Here is a 27,933-nt window from a genome sequence, read left to right on the forward strand (position 1 = left end):
ATTAAAAGAAATAAAATTACATAAACAGTCATAATTACCAAATTAAACGAGAAAATTATAAAGTTACAATTACAAAATAATACAAAAATTAGAATTAAAAGTAAGAATGTACCTACCACTGAAGTAAAACGTCTCTAGCTCTCCCTATCAACGTACATTTACCTCGCCTGATTACACTTTTTGTAACGCATTCCCCAGTTTACTTTACTTCAATAATATTCAAAAATATATAATCAGCAATTTTACTAGCTCCTCTAGTCTTCTCTTATTGGTCCAAACATTTATTGTACAGTGCTCGCCACGGATTTTTATGTTTGTGAAGTTAGCTGCAGAATGAGTATAGATGCACGATCGCGTCTAGCTGGCTCCCCGCCCGCGTCGGATGTACCGTTATTGATTCATTTTTAAGTTTCGTTTGAAATGACATTTTTGTCGTTTCAATTAAAATTTCATTTTTCGAGGTATTTATTTTATTGTTATTTATGTAGAATATATTATTTTTTTTTAATTGTAATATATTATGTAAAACATATGTAAATTTAATATTATATATACGTATATATATTTATTCAATTATTTATATTTATAAATATATAATTACATATAATGTATTGCACCTTCCCGCTCTTTCTTCGCAAGTTCTCTCGTCAGGGGTTGCCTGGTAGAGATTACTTATAGTAATAAGGCCGCCTTTGCTTGCTAAGTTTAAATTATCTTTTTAATGTTTTAATTTATAATTGTATTTTTGTGTATTATTATTTCTTACAGTATTTCGTCTTCTTCTTCATTGCGCAGTCATTAGTTGCTAACTTCACAAACACAACATCTCGTGGCAAGCACTATAATTTAGACAGCTCAACTAGTGACGTTACAGTTACCGATTCGACTATCCAGTGGCGCTACGTGCTCAGGGAGGTTATTCTGTAACGATATTTATATCACTTCGACAGTGTGAGCTTCGAATCACATCTATCGCTCTCTTTCTATAGCATCGTGTTAAACAAAGAGAGATATAGGTGAATAGGTGAATTTTGACGGCCTCCGTGGCGCAGTGGTATGCGCGGTGGATATACAAGACGGAGGTCCTGGGTTCGATCCCCGGCTGGACAGATTGAGATTTTCTTAATTTGTCCAGGTCTGGCTGGTGGGAGGCTTCGGCCGTGGCTAGTTACCACCCTACCGGCAAAGACGTACCGCCAAGCGATTTAGCGTTCCGGTACGATGCCGTGTAGAAACCGAAAGGGGTGTGGATTTTCATCCTTCTCCTAACAAGTTAGCCCGCTTCCATCTTAGACTGCATCATCACTTAGCATCAGGTGAGATTGTAGTCAAGGGCTAACTTGTAAAGAATAAAAAAAAAAAAAAAAATTCGAAACTCGCACTTGCGAGTTATACAAAACGTCGTTACAGAATAGGCCTCCAGGTGTGCTGTAACTGCCTACATTCATAATTCACCTGAACGTCATACGTTACCACACAAACGTGCATACCATCGGAAGCATACGACCGTTCGCCGCGACGAACCGCGGCTGACTGAGGCAGTGTTACCAACTCTCCAAAATATTTATCCCTAAAGTTTGTGTCAAAAACCCATAAAATCGCCTTAATTATTGAGTTCTTCTTAATAATTTAGAAATAATATGTTGTAATATGTTTCAAAAGTCTATATTTAATACAGACAAAATATTACGTCTTTATCTGAAGATTCACATTTTTTTTAAAATCATACCTACATGTTGACAATGAATAAATTTAACATTTTTTTTTTTTGATGAAAATTGCCTGAGTGGTTGTAAAATAACGTAATATCGTTATAAATCGTTATAAGAAAGAAATATTAAAATTATCATCAATTTAAAAATAAAAAAAAACCCCTAAAAATTTCAGACCCCTAAAAAATCCCATTTCACTTATTTGCCCCCTAAATCTGGGGGGGAAAACCCCTAAGTTGGGAACCCTGGACTGAGGCGAGCAGCGCAGGCGCGCTGTATTTACGTACAGCATTCGACAATCGGCGATGTATGAATGTAGGTAGCTACAGTGTACTCCTCAGACCAATTATAGAAGGACCTGTATCGCACTCATAGTCACGAACAAAATTGTCTGTCATTTTCTGAGGAAAACGAGCTTAGATTTTGTATATATCTTATACTAAACTAGAAGTTTTTGCCCGTTTTTACACCATTCAACTACACAAAAAGGTATTTTTACGGAGCTCTTTAACCGACAAACACGATTACAACTATTTAACATCGATTCTATAGAGACAGTTTTTAAAATCGCATTAGATCGTTGATCATATACTTTGACAGAAAAGTAACGTCTAGCGAGGCAGGTCCTATACAATAATTGGTCTGAGAGTGTACTCACAGCTGATCCTCGTCGATGGCTGTCTCTAGCAGCTCTTGCTGCGAGTACAGCGGCAGAGCGGGCGGCAGAGTTGCCAGCAGCGCCTCCAGGTGCGGACCGGACGCCGCCACGCGCAGCAGTTCGCGCCACCACGACAGGTGGCTGACCACCACGCGCCACACCGCCCAGTGGCGCTCCGTGGTCAGGTGTGCTGGAAGTGATTTGCATATTTTCATTACTTAAATCCAAGAATCTGCTATCTGTCCGTCCATCCTGTCTGTCTACATATAAACAAGATATCTAACTGGTATTGATGTTTTTTCGGGCATTTCATTTTTATGTTTTGTTAAATTGTTAAGTATATTATTGTTATTGATTAATGTTTTTGTATTTAAATTAGTAATGTTTTCTTTCTTTTTTTTTCTCTTTTATGTTATTTTTGCCATAGTTTGTAATTTTGTTTGTAATTATCTATTATTATAATGTATGTATAGCCTGGGAAGACGAATTGGGCAACTGTAATGTCTTCCGGGGTATTGATTAAGTAAATAAATAAATAAATAAGATGATGTATATCTGTTGCCGCTACAACAATAAATACTTTAGCAAGGCTCCTATACAACATACATGCTTTTTGCCGGAGCCAGTCGTGCAAAGTCTAACTCACACTTGGCAGGTTATTATTAATGGAGTAGGTATAGGAGATTCGTTTTCCTATTTTGTTAAATTGAAATGTATGTTATTATTATTAATGATTAATGTTTTTGTTTTCAATTAGTATTTTTTTTTCTATTTTGTGTTGTTTTTGTTGTAGTTTGTAAATTGTGTCTCACGAGTAATTTTATTAGTGTGTTAGTAATTATATAAAATTATAATGTATATTTATAGCTTGTGAAGACGAATTGGGCAACTGCAATGTCTTCTCGGGTACAGTTGTAGGGGTTCGTTTACGCTGACGATGAATTTTGTAACTACAGTGTAGAGGAAAGCGTGCATACGATACGATAGTCACTTTCCGCAGCTCGCGCATTCCGGTCGTTTGTAACTAAACAATAAAGATATTTCCATACAAAAGTGTATCATTAATAGCAACCCCAGCAGAAGTACCTCGTTTGCTAAACAGTTAAACTGTAAATAAATAAATATATATATTTTTTTTAATTAATATATATGTAGCTTAAAGTTGGAATATTGGTGGATAAACTCCCGTGCCTTGGCGAACTGTTGTCCCTTGTCAATATTATTAACAGATCAGATCGTTCACATGTTAAAATTTATGGCCATAAGCTCGACAATCATACATATTCGAAAGTCTTAAACAGTCCAAAAGGGAGCATTATAGCTCTCTTCGAGTGAACTATGTACTAAGCAATCTTGATTGGCTCTTTCTGCCTGTGAGGGCTAAAAATTGGCTATGGATTGAACCCTCACCAGCGGCAGCGATAGCTCTACTGGCCGGTAGCCGACCAGCACGACTCAGCACGAAGGCGTCATCCAACAGCAAGGCTCGTTCTGCTGGCGCTCCGCTCTCGTACAGCGCTGCTGCACGCAGTGCCGCTTCCTCCGCTGACTGGAACAATCATGAAATATTTATAAATTCACAAGAAAACATTTTTTCTAGAGATAGTTTAACTACTTCTACAATAGTCAGTTAGTTTATATGAGGTAGAAGTAGATGCAAGAGGTATATAAAGCAAAATCTCTCTATAGCTAACTTATAGAACATAGTGTCACTAGAACTGCAGCAAGTTATTTGAACTGGTATCCAAAGTTACTCTAGTGACGGCCTTCGTGGCGCAGTGGTATGCGCGTTGGATTTACAAGACGGAGGTCCTGGTTCGATCGCCAGCTGGGCCGATTAAACTTTTCTTAATTGGTCCAGGTCTGGCAGTGTGACTAGTTACCGACAAAGCGATTTAGCGTGTAGAAACCGAAACGAAAGGGGTGTGGATTTTCATCCTCCTCCTTACAAGTCAGCTCGCTTCCATCTAAGATTGCATCATCACTTACCATCAGGTGAGATTGTAGTCAAGGGCTAACTTGTAAAGAATAAAAAAAAAAACTTAAAGACCGTAGTGTCACTAGAACTGTAGCAAGCTATTGGAACGGAAATCCAATGTTACTCTAGTAGGATTATAACTTTAGATGGGCAGGAAGAACAACACGAGGAAAGACGTGAGTCTTGACATGTCATAAAAGAATCCTTAACCATGTTACAAGTCACATGGTTTTGCTCTAATCGTTATAGAGTAATTGTAGAAACAAACCTCGCCAGCGTTCCGGTCTTGCGGTGCCACGCGGTACAGCCCGCGCGCACCGACGTTGTACCGCACCCACTTGTGCTTACCCAGCTCCGGTATCACCACTAGGGAACAGAAGTGAATGAATGAATAAATTAATATATTTATTTGCATATACACGTATACAATATTTCATTTGCGTGCCAGCCGTTTTAAAACCTAACGGTTTAGCGCGTGACGATGGTAAGAGACCAGACGGCATGTCTTTGGTGCCATGGAAGATGGGTAGGCCTTTGGTATGGGACGCGACTTGCGTAGACACCCTTGCACCTTCACATCTTCCTGGTACAATGGGATGTGCGGGCGCTGCTGCTGCATCAGCAGAGACCCTCAAGCGGCGCAAATATAGCCATCTCGTCGGAGATTACATATTTGAGCCGTTTGCGGTCGAAACAATAGGACCGTGGGGTCCGAGTACACGCTTTCTTTACAAAGAAATTGCAAAGCGTTTAATCGACACCTCCCGTGACCAGAAGGCTGGCCTGTATTTAGGCCAAAGAATTAGTATTGCCATACAACGTGGCAATACTGCCAGCCTTCTGGGCACTTTACCTATGATCGTCGATTCGGACGAATTCTACGACGCCTGAGCCTTTAGATATAATTTAAATTTATTATATTTTCTTTTTAATTTTTATAATATATAGCTATAGATATTTAGGTTCGTAGTTTTAATATTATTTTAAAACTTTATAAAATTGATTAAGAATACTAACATATTTCAATAATCAATGTGACATCTATCAATCTTAAGCTATTTTAGAATTTAAACTGTCGTGAGTGTTATTCATATTAATTGATTATGAACAGTTTGGATCGTGCCGCGTTGCAAGAACCAGCTCATGATTAAGGGCCCCGTATGGGTTCGAAACTAGTCGGGCATACTCCGAGTTAATATCACGTGAGTTTTAGCCGTGTTTTATAATCAATTAATCTTGAACTAGTATTTCAGTTTTTATGCGACAGAGACACCTTAAATATATTTACGATTTTGACGGCCTCCGTGGCGCAGTGGTATGCGCGGTGGATATATAAGACGGAGGTCCTGGGTTCGATCCCCGGCTGGGCAGATTGAGATTTTCTTAATTTGTCCAGGTCTGGCTGGTGGGAGGCTTCGGCCGTGGCTAGTTACCACCCTACCGGCAAAGACGTACCGCCAAGCGATTTAGCGTTCCGGTACGATGCCGTGTAGAAACCGAAAGGGGTGTGGATTTTCATCCTCCTCCTAACAAGTTAGCCCGCTTCCATCTTAGACTGCGTCATCACTTACCATCAGGTGAGATTGTAGTCAAGAGCTAACTTGTAAAGAATAAAAAAAAAAACCAAGCTTTTTCTAAGGACCTTTTAATAAAAAATAAAAATGAAAGTGTTATGTTGATTGAACACGAAAGCTGTCCGTTTGACAGTTAGTGATGTACCTAATACTAATACTTTACGATTCGACTTGATTACTATAAATAAATAAAATAAAACGTTTAACCGATTCGATTTCCGAAAAAGAAGGACGCTCTGTTTGACTATATGTATGTTTCTTTTTAATATTCACCTCAAATACCTACACCTTTTCTTTTACATATTTAAGAAGGAGTAAAAAACTTACTTTCCGTATCATTCATCCACACAAGATATGTAACATTTTCTGACCACCTCGACGCTTTTGTGTCGTTCGCTTGCACTATATCGTACCTGCAAAATTAAACAGAAATAAAATGTTTAAATTAATTTTTAACCGACTTCGAAACAACCGAACGAGTGCGAGTCGAACTTGTCCACGAAAGGTTCCGTATAAAGATGAATGGTCACCATTACACGATAAAATCCATGACTGGGTTTGAATATATTGATTTTAATGATACATTTGGGTGAATAAAGTCAATGTTAACTCATTTATACATAAAAAGCAAAGATTGACTGGATATTTGTAAAATTAATAAGATTATATTTCAAAATCTAATAAAAATCTTTTATCGTAATTAGATGAAAATTCATACAGTTTTAGCTTCCTTACATTAAATGTGACATTTTTTAATATTTGAACTATAATCATAAACGCAGAAATAACAAAGATATTAGTAATTTTGTTTAAACGCCCATACAAATCTAACGATAATAGGGATGATGACAGTTTTTTAAATTGTATATAAATTAAGAGTATACTAACAGTAAAGCAATTTTGTAAAAGGAACAGGGTATCTGCGATCATTACTTTCGGAGCTACAGGGATTTAAAGAGTCAGATTTGCGTGCTGCCGCGGATCCCTGAAAAACGCCCCATACAAAATGGCTCGAAAAAATGACGTCATAGGCAATGTAATGATCGTTAGATTTGTATGCGCGTTCAAACAAAATTACTAATATCTTTGTTATTTGTGCGTTTATCTTTATAGTTCACATATTAAAAAATGTCACATTTAATGTAAGGAAGCTAAAACTGTATGAATTTTCATCTAATTACGATAAAAAAAATTTAATAGTTTTTGAAATTTTATAATCTCATTTATTTTGCAAATATCCAGACAATCTTTGCTTTTTATGTATAAATTAGTTAACATTGACCTTATTTACCCGAATGTATCATAAAAATCAATATATTCAAACCTAGTCATCATCCCCGTTCGTACCATTTTGTATGAAGCGTTTTTCAGGGATCCGCGACAGCGCCGCAAATCTGACCCTTTAAATCCCTGTAGCTCCGAAAGTAATGATCGCAGATACCCTGTTACTTTTACAAAATTGCTTTACTATTAGCATACTCTTAATTTAAATACAATTTAAAAAACTGTCATCATCCCTATTAGTTGGGAGGCCCAATTAATGAAGGGTAAAGAAGAAGAGCCGTGATACCCCACTAATTAAAAACACAGCAGTAATGTACGTGGTGGATTTACAAGATAACCCTGGGTTCGATCCCCAGCTGGGCTGATATAGGTTTCGGCCGTGGCTAGTTACCACTCTACCGACAAAGACGTACCGCCATGCGATTTAGCATTCCGGTACGATGTCGTGTAGAAACTGAAAGGTGTGTAAATTTCATCCTCCTCCTAACAAGTTAGCCCGCTTCCAACTTAGACTGTATCATCACTTAGCATCAGGTGAGATTGTAGTCAAGGGTCTAACTTGTAAATAATAATAAAATGCCAATTGAAAACTTCATACCAGGTCACCTTAGAAGGCGGATGCTCAGAAGTTGCGTTCAGAAGTATCGTCTCGTTGACAAACTCGTCTCTGGTCACCAGGGGGCCCACTGAGAAGGTGACCGGTATCACCCACTTGGGTGCGGGCGGTGCTTTCGTTGTCTTTATTGTGGTTTTTTTGGTGGTCGTGGTCGGGGGCGGCGTGGTCGTTGTCGCGTTGACGTCCTCTTCTATTATTTCTGTGAAGTTTTCTGCGGGAGAAACAATTTGAAACAGAATTAAATTGTTATATTTGCATTTAAAGCAGGGCCTGTAAGGACTTGTATCCAAGGCCGTGAAATAAATTTTAAAAAATGTGTCCATACATTACACACAACTATTAATTATTATTATCTTTATACACAAACGTGTAATTCTAACACACACGGTGAAACATTGATTCTATAGACGCAGTTTGTATGAAAACGTTAGATCTTGATCTAGTTTTCACAGAGCGGCAGCGAGGCAGGTCCTCTAAAGGTAATTAATTGGTCTGAGATCTTAAACGACCGGGTACTTTTTTCGTTTTATAGAGTTTTTGTTAGATATACTTATTTTTATTGTAAACTAGCGGATGCCCGCGACTTCGTCCGCGTGAAACTCAATGTAAACTTTCAACTACCCCTACCCTACCCCTACCCTACCCCTACCTTACCCCTACCCTACCTCTACCCTACTCCTACCCTACCCCTACCCTACCCCTACCCTACCCCTACTCTACCCCTACCCTACTCCTACCCTACCCTACCCCTACCCTACCCCTACCCTACTCCTACCCTACCCTACCCCTATCCTACCCTACCCCTACCCTACCCTACCCTACCCTACCCCTACCCTACCACTACCCTACTCCTACCCCGTTTTCTAATTATTATTAATATGAACTTTATACAATAACAATAAAGCTCAAATTGACTACGTTTTAGTTACAAATCATTTGTATGGGAAAAAGAAAAGGGCTATTTTTAGGGATTTTCCAGCAATAATTCTAATTTTTCTCGCCGTAAAAACCATCCTTGAACTTCAACGAACATTTTAAAAAAAGAATTGGCCAAATTGGTCCAGGCGTTGTAGAGGCGCTTACCAACACATTTTGCGATTCATTTTTATATTAGATATTTTACCGGAAGGGCATTAACTAGCCTCAGCCAAAGCAACGCATACCATTAGTATGCAAACTAAGTTTACTTGTGAATAAACGAATTTTAATTTTGTTTGTTTAAGTGTCAAGGTGTAATACCTGGTTCAAAAAACAGCTCATCCAATTCAGCTCTCAGCTCCAGGGTGAGGAGATGGTTCAGCATCGGCGGCTCAGGGTCGGGAGGATCCGCAGACATCACGAACCTGGTATAAGGAAAACATAGGTACTCAGGGAAATTTGATTTTTTTTTCATTTTATGTTTGGTAAAGCTGTTGATTTTTCTTTCATAAATAAATTAATCATCATCATCATCATCATCATCATCATCATCATTGTCAGCCGATGGACGTCCACTGCTGGACATCGGCCTCTTGAATGGACTTCAAACAAAACGGTCTCGAGCCGCCAGCATCCAGCAGCTCCCTGCAACCCGCTTGATATCCTCGGTCCACCTTGTGGGGGGTCGACGAACACTGCGCTTTCCGGTGCGGGGTCGCCATTCCAGCACCTTGGGACCCCAACGTCCATCGGCTCTTCGAACTATGTGGCCTGCCCACTGCCACTTCAGCTTCGCGACTCGCTGAGCTATGTCAGTGACTTTAGTTCGTCTGCGGATCTCCTCATTCCTGATTCGATCACGCAGAGACCCCAAAACCTGGGTGATACAGGCTATATATTATCCCCGTATTTTTTTTTAATTCTTTACAAGTTAGCCCTTGACTACAATCTCATCTGACGGTAAGTGATGATGCAGTCTAAGATGGAAGCGGGCTAACTCGTTAGGAGGAGGATGAAAATCCACACTCCTTTCGGTTTCTACACGGCATCGTACCGGAACGCTAAATCGCTTGGCGGTACGTCTTTGCCGGTAGGGTAACTAACGGCCAAAGCCTCCCACCAGCCAGAACTGGACAAATTAAGAAAATCTCCCCAGCCGGGGATCGAACCCAGGACCTCCGTTTTGTAAATCCACCGCGCATACCACTGCGCCACGGAGGCCGTCAAAAACGTCGTCGTCCCGTATTCCTACGGGAACGGGAACCACGCGACCACTAGATATAGATGGAATACCCACCGTTCCTGCTTGAGTACCACGTCGCTGCCGGAGATCCTGGCGCAGAGCAGCGGGTACCCGGGTCGCTCGCACCAGCCGTCCCACGCGTGGGCTGGAGCTTCATCCGTGCCGTCATGTTGTAGCGCACGCCAGAGATCCCTACGGGTCATGTCAATTGTTACTTTAAAGGGTTTGGCTACTGAAAATCGGCCGGAAAATAAAAAAAAAATCTACCATAATTTTTGATAATCAAACCTAAAGAATTTTCAAAATCAGTTCATAAATGACGGAACTATCGCTGGACATACATTAAAAAAAACATACATACAGGCGAACGTAGAACCTCGTTCTTTTTGGAAGTCGGTTAAAAAAAATACAGACGATCAAATTGCGAAACCTCTACCATTTTTGAAATTTAAAAACATGTATGTGTGAAACCATCAATATTTATACCTATATGAAAAAAAAAGCTGCAAGTATCAAACTTTTATTTGCACTATAATTTTGATAATGTCCTCCGATTTTTTTTTATTTGCCGGACGATTTCGGTTTACTTTCTTTAACTAAACTCTATTAATATATGTATTATCAAGAGAGTTTGTGAGAGAGTACGAAATCTCTGAATGTAATAAACTGAATTTGAATATTAATTTACTAATAGATAGCAACAAGTAGGTAAGTTATATTCAGTGAGTGTCATCATCATCATATCAGCCGATGGAGTCCACTGCAGGACATAGGCCTTTTGTAGGCACTTCCAAACATCACGATACTGAGCCGCCTGCAGCCAGCGAATGTCTGCGACTCACTTGATGACGACAGTCCACCTGGTAGGGGGTCGACACCCACCTTCGGACCCCCCAGCTTGGGACCCCAACGGCTCTTCGAACTATGTGCACGGCCCTCGCCCACTCGCTGAGCTATGTCGATGAATATGATTCATCTGCGGATCTCCTCATTTCGATTCGATCACGCAGACATCATTCCATTGTTCGCTGAGTGACTCTGATCCTCAATTCAATTATTACTTTGATAAATCTTATGATTATAGTTCGCGCGCCCAATGATGATCCGTAAGACGTTTCAACTGACAGTTGTATAAGTGATGCGAAACAATTTCATAACAGTCATAACACAAAGTAACGAAAACAGCTTGACGACGTAACGTTTGCAACACGTGTACAGCGCTCGGCAAACATCTTGAACAAAAACCGGCGTAGTGGGGGAAAGTTAGCGCAGGTACACTTTATGACAATGGACAAGGCGGACTGATTGACCATTGGCATTGATTGACGCTCTGTATTCCCCCGCGTTCCCTTCACCCCACCAAAGAGACCGACAAATCGACTTCTGCGCATTTAAATGGATTGTTTAAGATGTCTGCCGAGAATTATACGTGCTGACATCTAAATGAAATCGTCAAGCTGTTATCGACTTTATGTATGAAATTGTTTCGCATCACTAATACAACTGTCAGTTGAAACGTCACAGGGATCACCATTCGGCGTGCGAAGAATAGTGCGGATGATAGCTGATAATAATGGAATGTACAGTACATACCTGGCGTCAGCGCTGGCCGAGCGATGGTCGCGCAACAGTCGCGCGAGCGCCGCGCGTCCCGCCTCCTGCCCCGCTGCCTCTATGGCCATACTCACGATCGCGGCGCCCTGCCAAATTACAATGTGATACACTAGCGGACCCGGGTAAACTTCGCATCACTCATTCCCAACCCCTGACCTACCCCTACTCTAAACCTTACCCTAGAACCGCCTCCTGTTTGGAAGTCGGTTTAAAAAAATACAGACGGTCGAATTGCGAAATCTCCTTTTTTTGAAGTCGATTAAAAACACATATTATGTGTGAAAACATCAGTATTTACTGTTTGTATGAACACAAAAGTTACAAGTATCAAACTGAGTTACTCCAATATTTGCACTATAATTTTGATCCGGGTAACCTTCGCGTCACTTATTTCCTACCCCTACCGTACCCCTACCCTAAACCTTGCCCAACCACTATCCCTCCATCCATAGAAAACATATTTTAATAATAAATGATAATCAAAATATTTTAAACTAGCGGACATCCGCGACTTCGTTCGCGTGAATGTCAATGTAAACTTTCAACTACCCCTACCCTATCCCTACCCATACCCTACCCTTCCCCTACCCTACCCATTAAGGCTGCACACGCGACTAAAACTTAAAAAACGGAGTTTTCCAAACATTTCCCTTCACTGCTCTGCTCCTATTGATCGTAGCGTGATGAAAAGTATACTATAACCTGCCCAGGAGTATGAAGAATTATTGTACCAATCGTTAAAATCCGTCAAGTAGTTTTTGTTTCTATAACGAACATACAGACAGACAATTTCACTGATTGCATTTTTGGCATTTGTATCGATCACTAATCACCCCCTGATTATTATTATTTCTTAAATTTATTTCATGTACAGAATTGACCTCTCTATTCAGATCAGATTTACATTAGATAGTACGTCTTCTGAATAAAAAAAATATTAAAAGCTAAAATAACACCGTCGAGTTATTCCTGAAAAGTGTCCTAAATGTCCTGCGCAGGACATGTTCAGTCCGAGCATATCACGCCCAGGACATTTAGGGATTGATTGATTTAAACATCGGGACGTCCCGCAAAAATCGGGACGCATTACCTTGTGCAAGGACAGTTCATCAACAGCAGACTCAATGTCAGCTCGCTCCAGTCTCGGCGACGCGACCGCTCGCACCGAGTTGCTGGAGTCCAGTCTGAAACAATATTAACACCCAAAAATGTTCTACTATTAGCATTGGCGTATCTAGTGTTATCGCCGCGTTGCAACGACTTGCGGTACGGACGGCTTCAGTGTGTTCGTGGCGTTCGAGCCGTCCACATCTCTTGTTGTGTAATTCTTTATGGGTCCCTTGGGATAGGCGGGGAGAGTGACTTGAGTGGAAAAGGGGAGTGTTTGTAAACAGTCAAAGGATCCTTTAAACCTACACACAACGTTTACAAGTGCGTGACTTCACTCAAGTTCATTCTCTGCCATTCTAGGGTCTTATTCTGGTTATCTACAGTTTGATTTGTTAATTAAGTTGTCCTGACAAGTGTTGTGAATCATAACCTTTGTTCGACATTGGTTTTCTTATTTTTGTGTCTTCACTTTTGAGTCTGCTAAAACTAGCATTATTTCCTAGATACGCCAATGCTAATACGCCCCCCCCCCCCCCTCTGTATACACCTATAAACATAACTATTAAATGTGTTCCCTGTCTACAAAATCACCGAAAATTGAGCCGAATTTATCTACTCCTGAGCGCACATAGCACATTTTTTTCACTTATAATATACTTATGTATATCATCCCCATAGAGCGAAAAGTCACCAAATCGCAAAATTCTGAATTTGAGTTATAAATAACATTAAAATCACCATTTTGTTCTCAAAATATCTGACTAGCCGTTTGGTATTATTGGAACCTAGTGCGTATTCATTTTAAGAAATTAAATATTGCGTGTCTCAAACGGTGAAGAAAAAACATCGTGAGGAAACCTGCATACCAGAGAATTTCTTAATTCTCTGCGTGTGTTAAGTCTGCCAAACATTGTACCAGCATTGTAGACTATTGGCCTAACACAATAGCTCACTAAAACCTCAATAGCTCACCGGTAAGAGCGGTCGGACTCATCTCCGAGGGGTGGTGGTTCGATCCCCGCCCCGTTGGTCTATTGTCGTGCCCACTCCCAGCACAGTCTTTGTCGACTAGTTGGAGGGGCATGGTAATATTGGTCATATTATAAATTTATATTTAAACAACATTGACATTTTTCATTACATACTCGTATCACATTACATCTATAGTTTAATAATAATTCGTCGTTATCAACCCATATACGGCTCACTGCTGAGCTCGAGTCTCCTCTCAGAATGAGAGGGGTTAGGCCAATAGTCCACTACGCTGGCCCAATGCGGATTGGCAGACTTCACACACGCAGAGAATTAAGAAATTCTCTGGTATGCAGGTTTCCTCGCGATGTTTTCCTTCACCGTTTGAGACACGTGATATTTAATTCCATAAAATGCACACAACTGAAAAGTTGGAAGTGCATGCCCCGGACCGGATTCGAACCCACACCCTCCGAAATCGGAGGCAGAGGTCATATCCACTGGGCTACCACTGCTCTTAATAATAATTATTTATTTTAAATTGTAACACATATTTGCTGCTTATTTTAGGATAGTAAGCGAATGCATGTGAACGAAATGCGTATGTTGAGATGGATTTGTGGTGTGACAAGAATAGATAAAATAAGGAATGAGTATATAAGAGGAAGTCTGAAGGTGGCGCCAGTGACAGAAAAATTGAGGAGTAGAAGGTTAGCTTGGTATGGACATGTAATGCGTAGGGAGGAAAGTCATATTACTAGAAAAATGTTGAATGTGCAAGTGGAAGGTCATAAGAGGAGAGGAAGGCCAAAGAAGAGATGGTTGGATTGTGTGAACGAGGACATGTGTGTAAAAGGAGTGGATGATGAGTTGACGAGTAATAGAGACGAATGGAAAAGATTGACATATTTTTCCGACCCCACTTAAGTGGGATAAGGGTAAGGAGATGATGATGATTTGCTGCTTATTTTAATTTTGTTCATTTGAATGTATTCATATTAGCTGTGACGTCACACGGGTCTCAGCTGACAATCAGCGCCGTATATTATGCTTGTGTATAGTACACGGCATATGCTGAGCTGTACACCCTTTCTTCTTGAGGGTTACAGACAGACATGCTGTCATTAGGATAAGGTATTTATTGACTGTCTGTAACTTTTAGATATGAATAAATTTATTTTCTTTCTTTATATAAAAAACTCATTCTGAGAGGAGACTCGTGCTCAACAGTGAGCAGAATACGTTGATAGTGATGACTCATCATCAGCATCAGGTGCCCTCTTCAAACTGAAGTTTGGCGATCAGATGGAGAAAACTTTTCCGATCACTTGACATAATTTTCAGCTGGCTGTAATTACTCTTGGTCCACTCCTTAATATCGTCCACCCATTTACGTCTCTGCCGTCCTCGTGCCCTTTTCCCGACTATCTTGCCTTCTAGGATCAACCTAGGAAACTCGTAGAGGGGTCCTTTTTGCAGATGTCCGAAAAATGCAATCTTCCGCCTCATTATAGATGTCATAAGTCTCTCTCTCTCTCCAGCACTTGAGCATTTGAGACGAAGTGATTCCAAGAGATTTTCATCATTTTCCTTAATCCCCACATCTCAAATGCTTGCAAACGTCGACAACAGTCCTTTTTCAGGACCCACGTTTCACAGCCATATAAAAGAGTGGACCATGATGACTAGCAACTGCCTACCTGAGAGCGGGCAGCACATGGTCCAGCAGTAGCGCATCCTGCTCCCGCTCTGCTGGCGCCCCCCCCAGCGCGGGAGCTCGCTCTCCCAGCACTGACGTCAGCGCTTCCAGCAGCCACTGGGCGCTCCACCAGCGAGGCGAGACCAGCCCTCCGAACCACTGGGAAACAAATAGTATTTATTTATAGAAGAGAATCGCTAAAGAGAAACTGATGCCAGGTCTGGCTAGTGGGAGGCTTCGGTCGTGGCTAGTTACCACCCTACCGACAAAGACGTACCGCCAAGCGATTCAGCGTTCCGGTACAATGTCGTGTAGAAACCGAAAGGGGTGTGGATTTTCATTCTCCTTCTAACAAGTTAGCCTACTTCCATCTTAGATTGCATCATCACTTACCATCAGGTGAGATTGTAGTCAAGGGCTAACTTGTAGATAATAAAAAAACAAAAAAAAACAGATTAACCAATAATAGGCAGATGAAGCGCACGGAACGCGACGGTGTCGCCCCGCCAAATACAAAATTAAAAAACGAATACATTCTCGAGTCAGTACGAATTACGATACAGCCGAACGTAGAACCTCCTTCTTTTTGAAGTCAGTTAAAAACTGTTCACGAGATCCTGACCTGGTTGACGATCCCTTCCAACATTGCACTCCGGAGATCCTCGTATCGCCGCATTCCCACAGGACATGGTGGAGGTCCTCCCCCACCAGCTCACAAACACAATCGCCAGTCTCGCTGAAGTATGTATCACGCAGGCGCTTCCAGAAGCAGCCGTGACGAGGATCCAGGAACCAGGAGAACCGCTTCCGTCCTAAAGACAAAAGTCTTCAAGACTTTCTCCCACCACAAAATCGCATGTCACGCTCTCACCTGCTGCGCCAAGAGCCTGGCTATAACCTTGGTGTCGCTCAGCATGGACGGCGCCAGCGTGATCAGACCCCAACCCTCGGAGTACTGGGTGCCGCCTTCCACCACCACGATGTCTGTATGAGGAGAAAGAACATCGTGAAGGAAAAACATCGTGAGGAAACTTGCATATCAGAGAATTTTCTTCATTCTCTGCGTGTGTGAAGTCTGCCAATCCCCATTGGGCCAGCGTGGTGGACTATTGGCCTAACCCTTCTCATTCTGAGAAGAGACTCAGCAGTGAGCCGATTACGGGTTGATAATGAATAAACCTCTACGAGTTCCCGAGATAGTGGTAGAAAATTAAGAACGAAAATTAAGGAGGAAAAACAAAATCTGTTTCACTCATCATAATACTTCATTATATGGAATAGCATTTTTCATATGGCACCTCTAATTTACAACACATTACCAGCAAAATTAGTTGATAGAAATTTAAGTGTTGCTTTATTTAAAATTAAAATCAAAGAACTATTGTTAAAAAAACGGTATTACACTATCAAAGACTATTTAACTGACAAACAATAATAATTAACGTATAACGGACATAATAATAAATTAATAATTTTAACATCAATAATTATAGTGTATTATAGACAATGTAATTTAGTTATAAGATTATTTTTAAATTTGCATGCTATTTTGTAGCAAATTGTATGCCAACATTTATATCAAGATCTGTATTTAACAATTTGCAAATAAAGAATTATGAATTATGAATTATTATGAAGTATGAACGAAAAGGAGATTTAAACCCACGTCTTACTAGACACGGGCATAAGTTAGTTATTTCTGCATATCGTCTCCAAAGAATAAGAAAACCTTTTGTAAGTTTGGGTGTACTCTTCTATAACAAGATCCCCAAGACTGTGATGGACCTGCCAATGCATAGCTTTAAGCAATGTGTCAAAAAACATTTACTTAATCAAGGTTACCACACCATTGATGAGTTCCTTAATGATAAAGATGCTTGGAGGCCGTTGGATCAGCTTCCACCTTCACACAGGAAGTAAAACTATAAGAAATTGTAATATTGTCATCAATTGTAAATTATAATACTGTATGATTTTTTAAAAGAGCAATTGTTGGCGTACTCAGTAATGACGGCACAGTGCTCAGAGTTATTTTGTGATATCATCATCATCATGATCATCATCATATCAGCCGATGGACGTCCACTGCAGGACATAGGCCTTTTGTAGGGACTTCCAACCATCACGATACTGAGCCACCTGCATCCAGCGAATCCCTGCGACTCGCTTGATGTCGTCAGTCCACCTTGTGGGGACTTTTGTGATATAGTAACAGCCTTCTAAGCGTTATTCACGTTGGTTCATTTCACAGGTAATTTTTGTTCAAGGGCTTGTAGTCTATTAAGATTAAGATTAAGATGAAGACGATGGCGATTACGACGACGAAAATGATGATGATGATGAAGACAGAAGACTCTTACCAAACTTCGGCAACGGATACGACGTGTTGAGCTCGTACGCGAACAGCTGAATCGTCTTCTGCACCCACTCCAGCAATGGACTGCAAATACATACAAATATATAGCAATATATAAAGCTGAAGAGTTTGTTTGTTTGATTGAACGCGCTAATCTCAGGAACTACTGGTCCGATTTGAAAAATTCTTTCAGTGTTAGATAGCCCGTTTATCGAGGAAGGCTATAGGCTATATATTATAACTGTATTCCTACAGGAACGGGAACCACGCGGGTGAAACCGCGCGGCGTCAGCTAGTCTTAAATAATTAACTACTTGACTTTGCAATTGTAGAGTCAACATCTCCTGAGGATGCTCCGGTTTCGGGGTGAAACGTACGTAGAGAGTATTTTGTCGGACCTGGGTGACGTTGTCGCATGGGTTCGCCGAATTTTCGCGGATGATAGCAAAATAAATCATTATATAATCATGATGAACTTCCGCAAAGTAACGCCTGCTTCCATCCAATATAATTAAATACATTTGAATGAAGAAAAAAAAAGAATCTAAATTAATACAATGTCACAATTAGAAAATAATAAGTTACAAAATGTCCATGTCCATACAATAATCTTGAATGTCATAATAACTTTTTTTTAATAATAATTTATAAATTTTACATTTAAATATTGACCAGGGCTTCACTTTTAAACTATGAGGAAGTTTATTATATATTTTTATTGCCATACAAAAAGAACTCTTGGCATATATTGTCAATCTTGACTCTAACCACACAATCACTCACCCAGCCTCGTCCAGTATGACCTGCTGGTCGCTGTACAGGCTGACCTCTGGCGGTGGTAGCGCCAGCTCGTCCGGCGCCTCCGTGGGCTCGGACCCGTTGTGCGAAGGCAGGGGGGGCGCCGCCCTCCGCTGCAGGCGGCAGACAGCCAGCGCCATCATGTGGGGGGACATTGGTGGGGACACCGCGAATTCGTCTTGGAGCTGGAAAAAACGTCCTATAGATCATACGAGTACGAGTAAAACGGCCTCCGTGGCGCAGTGGCATGCGCGGTGGATTTACAAAACATTAAGAAAAAGGAAAACATTAATGAGTTTTTATTAACATTAAAAAACTTTTTGCTTGAAAAAGTATATTATAAAATTAATGATTTTTTGACCGAAAAATGATAAATCCGCCTCTCTACTTATCTTATCTTATGTTATGTTAAATTAAGTTAAGTTTTACTTTGTAGTTACAGCACCCTCACAGGGTTCCATTTGTAATAATTATGACATTTTATTTATGACATGTGGAAATGTAACTTAAATGAATAAATAAATAAATAAATAAATAACAAGACGGAGGTCCTGGGTTCGATCCCCGGCTGGGCTGGAGGTTTTCTTAATTGGTCTAGCTCTGGCTGGAGGTAGGTGGCACCCTACCGACAAAGACGTACCGCCAAGCGATTCCGGTACGATGTCCTGTAGAAACCGAAAGTGGTGTGGATTTCATTCTCCTCCTAACAAGTTAGCCCGCTTCCATCTTACATTGCATCATCACTTACCATCAGGTGAGATTGTAGTCAAGGGCTAACTTGTAAAGAATAAAAAAAAAACCTACTTTACCTACAATGCCGTTATGGCGCTAATTTTATGATCCATGCTAATATCATCTCAGTATTTATAAAACTATGATCCACCTACGACGCCAACTCACCAGTATATGACCTAGGTAGAAGCCAGCCTCCTCAGTGGCTTAGCTATCAAGCATTGAAAACTCATTAACTTCACGGTGAAAGGACCGGTCTCAGTGGAAAGCTACATTATCATCGAGTAATATTAAAAAATAAACTCAACATACCGCTCCATGATATAGAACTACTTTGCAAAACCACGACGCTAACTTATTGCTCTATAACGCTGTAACGCTAAGTTAGCTATCCAGCATTGAAATCTCAATATTCGAACTGTGAGAGGACCGAACTCAATAGAAATCTACATTATCATCGAGTAACATATTTCCATAAACTAGTAGGTAATATACAAATTGGAAATAAAAAATTAGAAACATGAAAAGAACGCTAACTTATTACTCTATAACGCTATTATAAGTCATCTATCCAACAATAAGCCTCAATAGTTCCACGCTAGAGCTGAACTCTGAATTCATGGGTTAAAACCTCACACGCTATTATGTCTAATCCACTAGAAATCTTCACGATTGATTGGAAGGGAAAAGGAATTAAAGATACTTACCAGTCGATGGCCCAAGTAGAAGCCAGCCTCCTCAGTGGCCACGATGGGCATGTTGGTGAGAGACACGTGGAACCGGTCCCGCACCACCGTCAGCTTGAATGTGGCGCGCAGGTGTGGCTCGTCCAGACACGGGAACGCTGATCTTGCGTGAGTCAGCCAGAAACGGGAGATTGCGCAGCGACTGTGAACGATTTTGATACATAATGTAATGAACATATGCTATAATGTATGTTATAGAAGCTTCAACATCATCATCATCATTATCAACCCATATTCAGCTCACTGCTGAGTGGAGTCTAACAATTTTTTTTTTAATTTACGGGATAATTCGAAAAATCATGAAATCCTGTCAGTCAAAGTTACTTACTGTCTGTGTGTGCCGGCCAAGAAGAAGCCACGCTGTTTGTCGCTTCGGTCCAGTTTGGTGATGAAACGCAAACTCAGCGTGTAGTTATACTTGCGCCGCAGTTTCTCCTGAAAACAAGTGACGATCAATACGTTGTTTTGAAATCATTTTATTGTGTAACGATAAGTTAGTGTCGATGATAAGTATCATGCAACGGCGCAATTTAAAAAAGTAGCACGCTAATATTAAATTTAAAAAATATATTGGAGATTTGTCATAATCTCCAATATATTTTTTATTAATATTGGAGATTTGTCATAATCTCCAATATATTTTTTAAATTTAAAGAAATATATTCTTCTAAGAAACTTTCAGTAAAATTTCAACCCAGAATTGGGAAGGATTAGTTGAAGGTCTATCGCAATTCCTTACCTTAAACTCTATGTAGGTCTGGTCAGCGGGCGGGTAGTCCAACGTCTTGACCACTTTAGGCCCAAACGTGCCACCAGCTCGGAACAGCACGCGTTCTGTCACGTTCATGTCACGCACATTAAGCACTACGAACAGCGTGTCGCGGTCCACCTTGAAGTCTATCGACACCTCGCCTGAAAGAGTAATGAGACTTTTGAGAATGTTGAAACCTTATACATCACGCGCTGTGGGATGGTGCGGGTGACAGTTGCCTTATGACGTTCATAATATTTACGATTATCGTGAATCGTGACAAACTTTCAAGAGTAACGGACTGTCACCCGCACCATCCTACAGCGCTTGAAGTATAACTGGCGCAGTTGGCAGTGCTGCGGTTCTATATGCTATCTTTTCGTTTCATCAAAACGGAAAGTTAGCGTAAGGTTGGATTTTAATCTACCTCCGACACTTTCAATGAAACTTTTGAGAATTTTGACAACCTATCTGCCGCAGTTGGTAGTGCATCTGTTCTTAACAAACCGATCCTGGGTTCGATACGCTAACTTACCGTTTCATTGAAACGAAAAGTTAGCGTAAAGAGGCGAGGCGTAGAGGCGCCGTCACGCGTTACGTTACGAAGCGGTTTACGGCGGAGCGGAGTGTGACTGAAGCTCGCCCTCTCCACGTCCCTTTGCCTCACCCCAAATGTGCTTAAAGAAGTTATACTTCAAAAATAACTTACCTCTTAGTTCTCCCGTGGTCAAATTGGGATGTAGCCATAGACTATAGTGTTTGGGGATCAGAAACGTGGGCAGTCGCGCGCCGCGCCATGGAAACACCATCCCATTGCTGGCTATACGCTCTCTGAAATAGATGAATACGTTATTCTTTATAGTGAAAAAACTTAACATGCTTATAGTCACGAATAATATTTAAACGGGTACATACCACGATAAAATGACGAGATTTTTAATATCGATATTTCGACCCAGGTGCATGGATCGTGGTCACGACGGAACTGAAGTTGCGAGATGCGAAGTTGACATCAGCTGTTAGGGCCAGAATCGATCTTACCCGTTTAAATAATATTCGTAATGAACAACCACGAAATAAATTTAAAAACATTATGCTTTTAACTTATATTATATATAACTTATAGTTCCCAGTCTTACCACCGTACAAGTCCTAATCTATACTTCTATCCACTGAGAAAAATAAGCTACTTACGTAAGGAGCTTGCACATTACTATTTACTATGAAGTGCAGGATACGTACAATAGATGCCGTATACTTAGTAATGACGCAGCTTACTGTATCGTTTCAAAATTAATTTATTTCAAGTAGGCTCAGTTTACAAGCACTTTTGATACGTCAGTTGACTATTTGTAAAGATTCTACCACCGGTTCGGAAGGCAGGTTCTGCTGAGAAGAAACCGGCAAGAAACTCAACAGTTGCTCTTTTAAAAACAAATCATACAATATTATAATTTACAATTGATGACAACATTACAATTTCTTATAGTTTTACTTCCTGTGTGAAGGTGGAAGCTGATCCAATGGCCTCCAAGCATCTTTATCATTAAGGAACTCATGAATGGTGTAATAACCTCAACTAAGTAAATGTTTTTTGTAATACATTGCTTACCAATGCATTGGCAGGTCAATCACAGTCTTGGGGAAAAAAAGTCACAAAAAATTGGTTCACCAAGATCATCAGTTGATACACATCCACTGACATAAAAGACAGACGTGATAGCAACCAACCAACGGCCTGTTGCATTGCATTGTTGCAATTTAGAAGCAACACCATGTTACATTTGGAGCAAGAACTCAACATAGTGCCGACTATACGCGTATTAGTGTCTGATTTGCTACGTATTTTAAGTATGGCGCACCAGGATTTTTTTCTCAGTGTAGTAATCCTACTATCCTACTAATATTATAAAGGCGAAAGTTTGTGTGTAAGTGTGAAAGTGTGTAAGTATGTTTATTCCTCTTTTACGCTGCGGCTTCTGAAGCGATTTGGCTGAAATTTGGAATGGAAATAGATTTTACTCTGGATTAACACATAGGCTACTTTTCATTCCATTATATAAAAAGGTAATGTTTGTGGTGTTGTACAACTTTTGTTTTTTTTTTTTTTGTTTTACTCACTTGTTGGCAGCGGTGGCGTTCTCTTCCGACCCCGTGGGAGGTTGACCAGGCAATAGTTCTGCTTCTGCTGCGCACGGACAATCTATAAACAAAACAACCAAGTGATTTGTTTAGCCTGCTTGAATATGACTTTTGAATTTTGGCTCATAAAAAACCTGTAATAGAAACGCATCTTGGTGGGTTAAAAACGTCGCGACAAACGCGTCGTCGAGTATACAGGCTAACTTACCGGGTTGTGGAGTGGCGTACACTATCAGAAACGCGGTGGACAGCATCGCGGCTAAGACTAACGCGGCGAGACATATCGCGCGCCGCTGGGAGCACACCGCGACTGGCGCGTCGCCGAGTATACAGGCTAACTTACCGGGTTGTGGAGTGGCGTGCACTATCAGCAGCGCGGTGGACAGTATCGCGGCTAAGACTAACGCGGCGAGACATATCGCGCGCCACTGGGAGCACACCGCGACTGGCGCGTCGCCGAGTATACAGGCTAACTTACCGGGTTGTGGAGTGGCGTGCACTATCAGCAGCGCGGTGGACAGTATCGCGGCTAAGACTAACGCGGCGAGACATATCGCGCGCCGCTGGGAGCACACCGCGACTGGCGCGTCGCCGAGTATACAGGCTAACTTACCGGGTTGTGGAGTGGCGTACACTATCAGCAGCGCGGTGGACAGCATCGCGGCTAAGACTAACGCGGCGAGACATATCGCGCGACGCTGGGAGCACACCGCGACTGGCGCGTCGCCGAGCTCGCGCGCCTCGCGGGCTTTGTCCGTGTCTGCAAAGAGTAAACAATTTTAGAGGACTTATTTCGAATGCGAAAATTTAGTTTATATTTGCTAGTAACGGTGCATACTTTTTACCCGACTGCAAGAAGGGTTATGTTTTTCGCGCGTATCTTGTATGTATGTATGTATGTATGTATGCATGTATGTATGTATTCATGTATGTATGTATGTATGTATGTATGTAATATTCTTTATTACCTCATATCTTCCAATCCACTGAACGGATTTACGTAATTAGGATATCGTTAGATTTGTCTCAATAACCCAAGTGTTCTTAGTTTTCTAATTGCTTTCTACACTTCTGGACTGAGCTTGGTTTTTCTTTTCAGTTTTTTTATACTTTATGCAGTCGGGTTTTTTTATTTGTTTAATTAATTAATTTATTAATTTGATGCATTTCTTAGGGTCTTTTTGAGTATATATACTATGCACAAAAATTAAGGGAGCAGAAAAAAAATCCAAATTTTTGGGGGATTTTCAACAGGCTGTAACTTATACAAAAATGGTCGTACAGCAAAAAAATAAAAAGCAAATTGTAGCTCTAAGTGTTTAGTTTTTGGATCTGAGTTTGAAAATTTTTTTTTGAAAATATTTTTCGAGTAATCATAAGAAAACCACCGACAAAAAAAAATTTCGAAATTTTTTTGGTTTTTTTTTTAATCTACGGACGTGAAAAAATTTTTTTCGACTCAACCTCCATATGGACCGGATAGCTTGTTTATTCAGATTTAATTTCGTTTTTTTTAAATCTCGATACGAGCATTTCTCGCTGAGATATCGATGTTTGAATGGAAAAAGATCATTTTGTCTTTGATTACCAATATCTCAGCAACCAATGATCGCACAGAAATTTTGAGGTTGGTTTCAAAAACTTAATTAAACTCTCTACAAGGATTGGCAATTGAATTTTGAAAAAAAATTTTTTTTTCAATCATTACATGAATTTGAAAAAGCATCCAAAAAAGGGCTTTTTGTCGTTTTTTGGAAAATCAAGCGCCCAATCAAAAATATTGCGGAAACCACTGACGTTAAGTGTGCCTTTTACTGTTCAATATACCCACAAAAACCCTACAAAGTTTCAATTCAATCCAGCCAAGCGTTTTTTATTCCCACTTGATCGAATTTTTGAAAAAATTAAAGGAGCAAGAATTTCGCTCTGAAAATGTCATAATTTACGCTTTTGTGCTTGCGCACGTGTATGTGTGTGTTCCACAGTATTTTGTGACTCCAAACTCACTCTCCGAAGATGTATCTGTGTGTGTGTGTGTGTGTGTGTGGAAGTGACGAACCACAGGGTCTCAATCTCTGATAAAACCACACACATACACGTGCGCAAGCACAAGTATTAGTAATCAAAGACAAAATGATCTTTTTCCATTCAAACATCGATATCTCAGCGAGAAATGCTCGTATCGAGATTTAAAAAAAACGAAATTAAATCTGAATAAACAAGCTATCCGGTCCATATGGAGGTTGAGTCGAAAAAAATTTTTTCACGTCCGTAGATTAAAAAAAAAACCAAAAAAATTTCGAAAATTTTTTTTGTCGGTGGTTTTCTTATGATTACTCGAAAAATATTTTCAAAAAAAAATTTTCAAACTCAGATCCAAAAACTAAACACTTAGAGCTACAATTCGCTTTTTATTTTTTTGCTGTACGACCATTTTTGTATATGTTACAGCCTGTTGAAAATCCCCCAAAAATTTGGATTTTTTTTCTGCTCCCTTAATTTTTGTGCATAGTATATATATAACCATTTGCGAATAATTCATTTATGGGTGTTAACACAAAACACTGTATCTGATTCTGAACATACATTGTAATATCATGGCACGGTAGTACAGCAGACTAAGGTATTAGTTTTAATTTGTAAGAAGAAATAATTAAAAGCCAAACTCACCAGCCAAAAACGCTACGTCATCCAGATCTTGATCCACCATGTTACGCCAAGCGGCCGCTTCAAGAGACAATGAATCGTTAATCGTCGTCGTCATCAACCCATATTCGGCTCACTGCTGAGCTCGAGTCTCCTCTCAGAATGAGAGGGGTTAGGCCAATAGTCCACCACGCTGGCCTAATGCGGATTGGCAGACTTCACACACGCAGAGAATGAAGATAATTCTCTGGTATGCAGGTTTCCTCACGATGTTTTCCTTCACCGATTGAGACACGTGATATTTAATTTCTTAAAATGCACACAACTGAAAAGTTGGAGGTGCATGCCCCGAACCGGATTCGAACCCACACCCTCCGGAATCGGAGGCAGAGGTCATATCCACTGGGCTATCACTGCTTCGAATCGTTAATAGTAACTACATTATGATATAAATGCGGTATGTTGAAAATTACAGCCGGGGCGATATTGCAGCTCGAGCCACAGGCGAGAGCTATAGTAAAGAAGCAGAGGCTGTAATTATCAAAGCGCACGTATGTCATACGACGTTTTACAACACATTTGCGAGGAAACACACTTTAAACAAACTTTCTGAAAATGAATTTGCATTTAAGCCTGTTTTCCATTTGATGACATTTTGACACGCTTGTCATTTTTACAAAGATATCAAAGTGCACCAGCGTTTTTTTTTTTAGGCAAATGCACCAAAAACAGCCAGTATTACTAATAAAGTAAATTAATATTTTTGTGTTTCTGTTACAGATATATGGTTGTCATTTATTGTCAAAATTATTAAAATGAAAGCATTAAATGTTTATTTATTATATTATATGTTATCTCACAAAATTAATTTTATTCATAAAATGGTGAGCACTTTTCTTACATAAAAGTTTTTGCTAAGGTTTAAAAAAGTACCGTTCGTTTTTAGATGGATGATAAAGGTTTTATATTACATTACAGCACATGTGCATTTTACTTTACATTACGGCGCATGTACGTAATGAGATACATTACAATATTGAATTTGTTGGAATAACAGACATTTTACGAGCAAATGTGTTATAAAATACTAATTAGAGCTCGTGTGTATTAACTTGACACCTGGCTCCTCAGACCAATTATAGAAGGACCTGTATCGCACTCATAGTCACGAACAAAATTGTCAGTCATCTTCTGAGGAAAATGAGCTTAGATTTAGTATATATCTTAAACGAAACTAGAAGTTTTTGCCCGTTTTTACACAATTCAATTACACAAAAAGGTAATTTTACGGAGCTCTTTAACCGACGAACACGATTGAAACTATTTAACATCAATTCTATAGAGACAGTTTTTATAATCGCATTAGATCGGTGATCATATACTTTGACAGAAAAGTAACGTCCAGCGAGGCAGGTCCTATACAATAATTGGTCTGAGCCTGGCTCGAATGATGTTTGTACTGTGTTTGTATGGTTGTGTTTAGTAGCCAGGCGTCAAGTTAATTAAAAAGTTAACAAGTTGTAAAATTAAAATCAAAGAACTATTGTTAAAAAAACGGTATTACACTATTAAAGACTATTTAACTGACAAACAATAATAATTAACGTATAACGGACATAATAATAAATTAATCATTTTAACATCATAGTCATTAAGTAAGTTTCAATAATTATAGTGTACTAGCGAACCCGGTCAAGCTTCGCTTTGACTAATGTGCGCTTCTTCCCTACCTTTCCCTACTCCAACCCTACCTACCTAAACGTACCCAACCCCTACCCTAAACATACCCTAACCCTACTCTACCGTACCCTACCCTTACCCTACCCCTACCCTATACATGCTATGTATTAGAGATGGTGCTGTATGTGAAATAAGATTTTCCCGCTTTTCTGTTCCTGAATTTTCTTTGCTATAAACCTCACGGAGCCCGAGACCTTTCCAACGAATGCAAAACCGTGGAAATCGGTTCGTGTTTTCTAGAGTTATAGCGTCAGGATGGAAAACCCGACTTATTTTTATTATAGTGTATTAAAGACAATGTAATTTAGTTATAAGATTATTTTTAAAATTATGCTATTTTGTAGCAAATTGTATGCCAACATTTATATCAAGATCTGTATTTAACAATTTGCAAATAAAGAATTATGAATTATGAAAAAAAATTATTATGTACTAGCCGACGACGCCCAGCGGTTACATTATAGCTTAGCAACTTCGTTCGTAGCACTCCCGATGTTCCGCGCGGGGCGGGCGGCGTGTAGCGATGAATGAAAAACCCACGACTGATGCATGTCAGCCCGTCGCCCGCATTTCAACAAGTGTTATTAACAAACTTGCCCGACTATAGCGGACTATAGCGTAAAATATAGTGTAGGTATCCACAT

At 40.0% G+C, this 27,933-nt stretch overlaps 1 protein-coding gene across 2 annotated transcripts in view; it reads right to left on the reverse strand.

Annotated features, from left to right (window-relative positions):
* Nucleotides 1-27,933, reverse strand: part of LOC112046167 (uncharacterized) — a 46,360-nt gene that overhangs the window by 10,060 nt on the left and 8,367 nt on the right. Inside the window, exons 3-22 of one of the 2 annotated variants that reach the window (XM_052890107.1) lie at nt 25,574-25,630; nt 23,517-23,663; nt 22,883-22,964; nt 21,471-21,592; nt 20,750-20,922; nt 20,339-20,445; nt 19,972-20,152; nt 18,518-18,717; nt 17,739-17,818; nt 16,250-16,362; nt 15,380-15,537; nt 12,688-12,781; nt 11,577-11,683; nt 10,038-10,175; nt 9,062-9,165; nt 7,805-8,033; nt 6,250-6,335; nt 4,617-4,714; nt 3,781-3,919; nt 2,371-2,560 (exon numbers count right to left, since the gene is read on the reverse strand). In XM_052890107.1, coding sequence (XP_052746067.1) covers nt 2,371-2,560; nt 3,781-3,919; nt 4,617-4,714; nt 6,250-6,335; nt 7,805-8,033; nt 9,062-9,165; nt 10,038-10,175; nt 11,577-11,683; nt 12,688-12,781; nt 15,380-15,537; nt 16,250-16,362; nt 17,739-17,818; nt 18,518-18,717; nt 19,972-20,152; nt 20,339-20,445; nt 20,750-20,922; nt 21,471-21,592; nt 22,883-22,964; nt 23,517-23,663; nt 25,574-25,630 — 2,605 coding nt within the window. Of the gene's footprint in view, nt 1-2,370; nt 2,561-3,780; nt 3,920-4,616; nt 4,715-6,249; nt 6,336-7,804; nt 8,034-9,061; nt 9,166-10,037; nt 10,176-11,576; nt 11,684-12,687; nt 12,782-15,379; nt 15,538-16,249; nt 16,363-17,738; nt 17,819-18,517; nt 18,718-19,971; nt 20,153-20,338; nt 20,446-20,749; nt 20,923-21,470; nt 21,593-22,882; nt 22,965-23,111; nt 23,221-23,516; nt 23,664-25,573; nt 25,631-27,933 lie in introns of those variants that run through there. The other variant, XM_052890108.1, reaches the window with a different exon arrangement.

The sequence above is a fragment of the Bicyclus anynana genome, chromosome 27 (assembly GCF_947172395.1).
Source record: "Bicyclus anynana chromosome 27, ilBicAnyn1.1, whole genome shotgun sequence".
Classification (NCBI taxonomy): domain Eukaryota; kingdom Metazoa; phylum Arthropoda; class Insecta; order Lepidoptera; family Nymphalidae; genus Bicyclus; species Bicyclus anynana.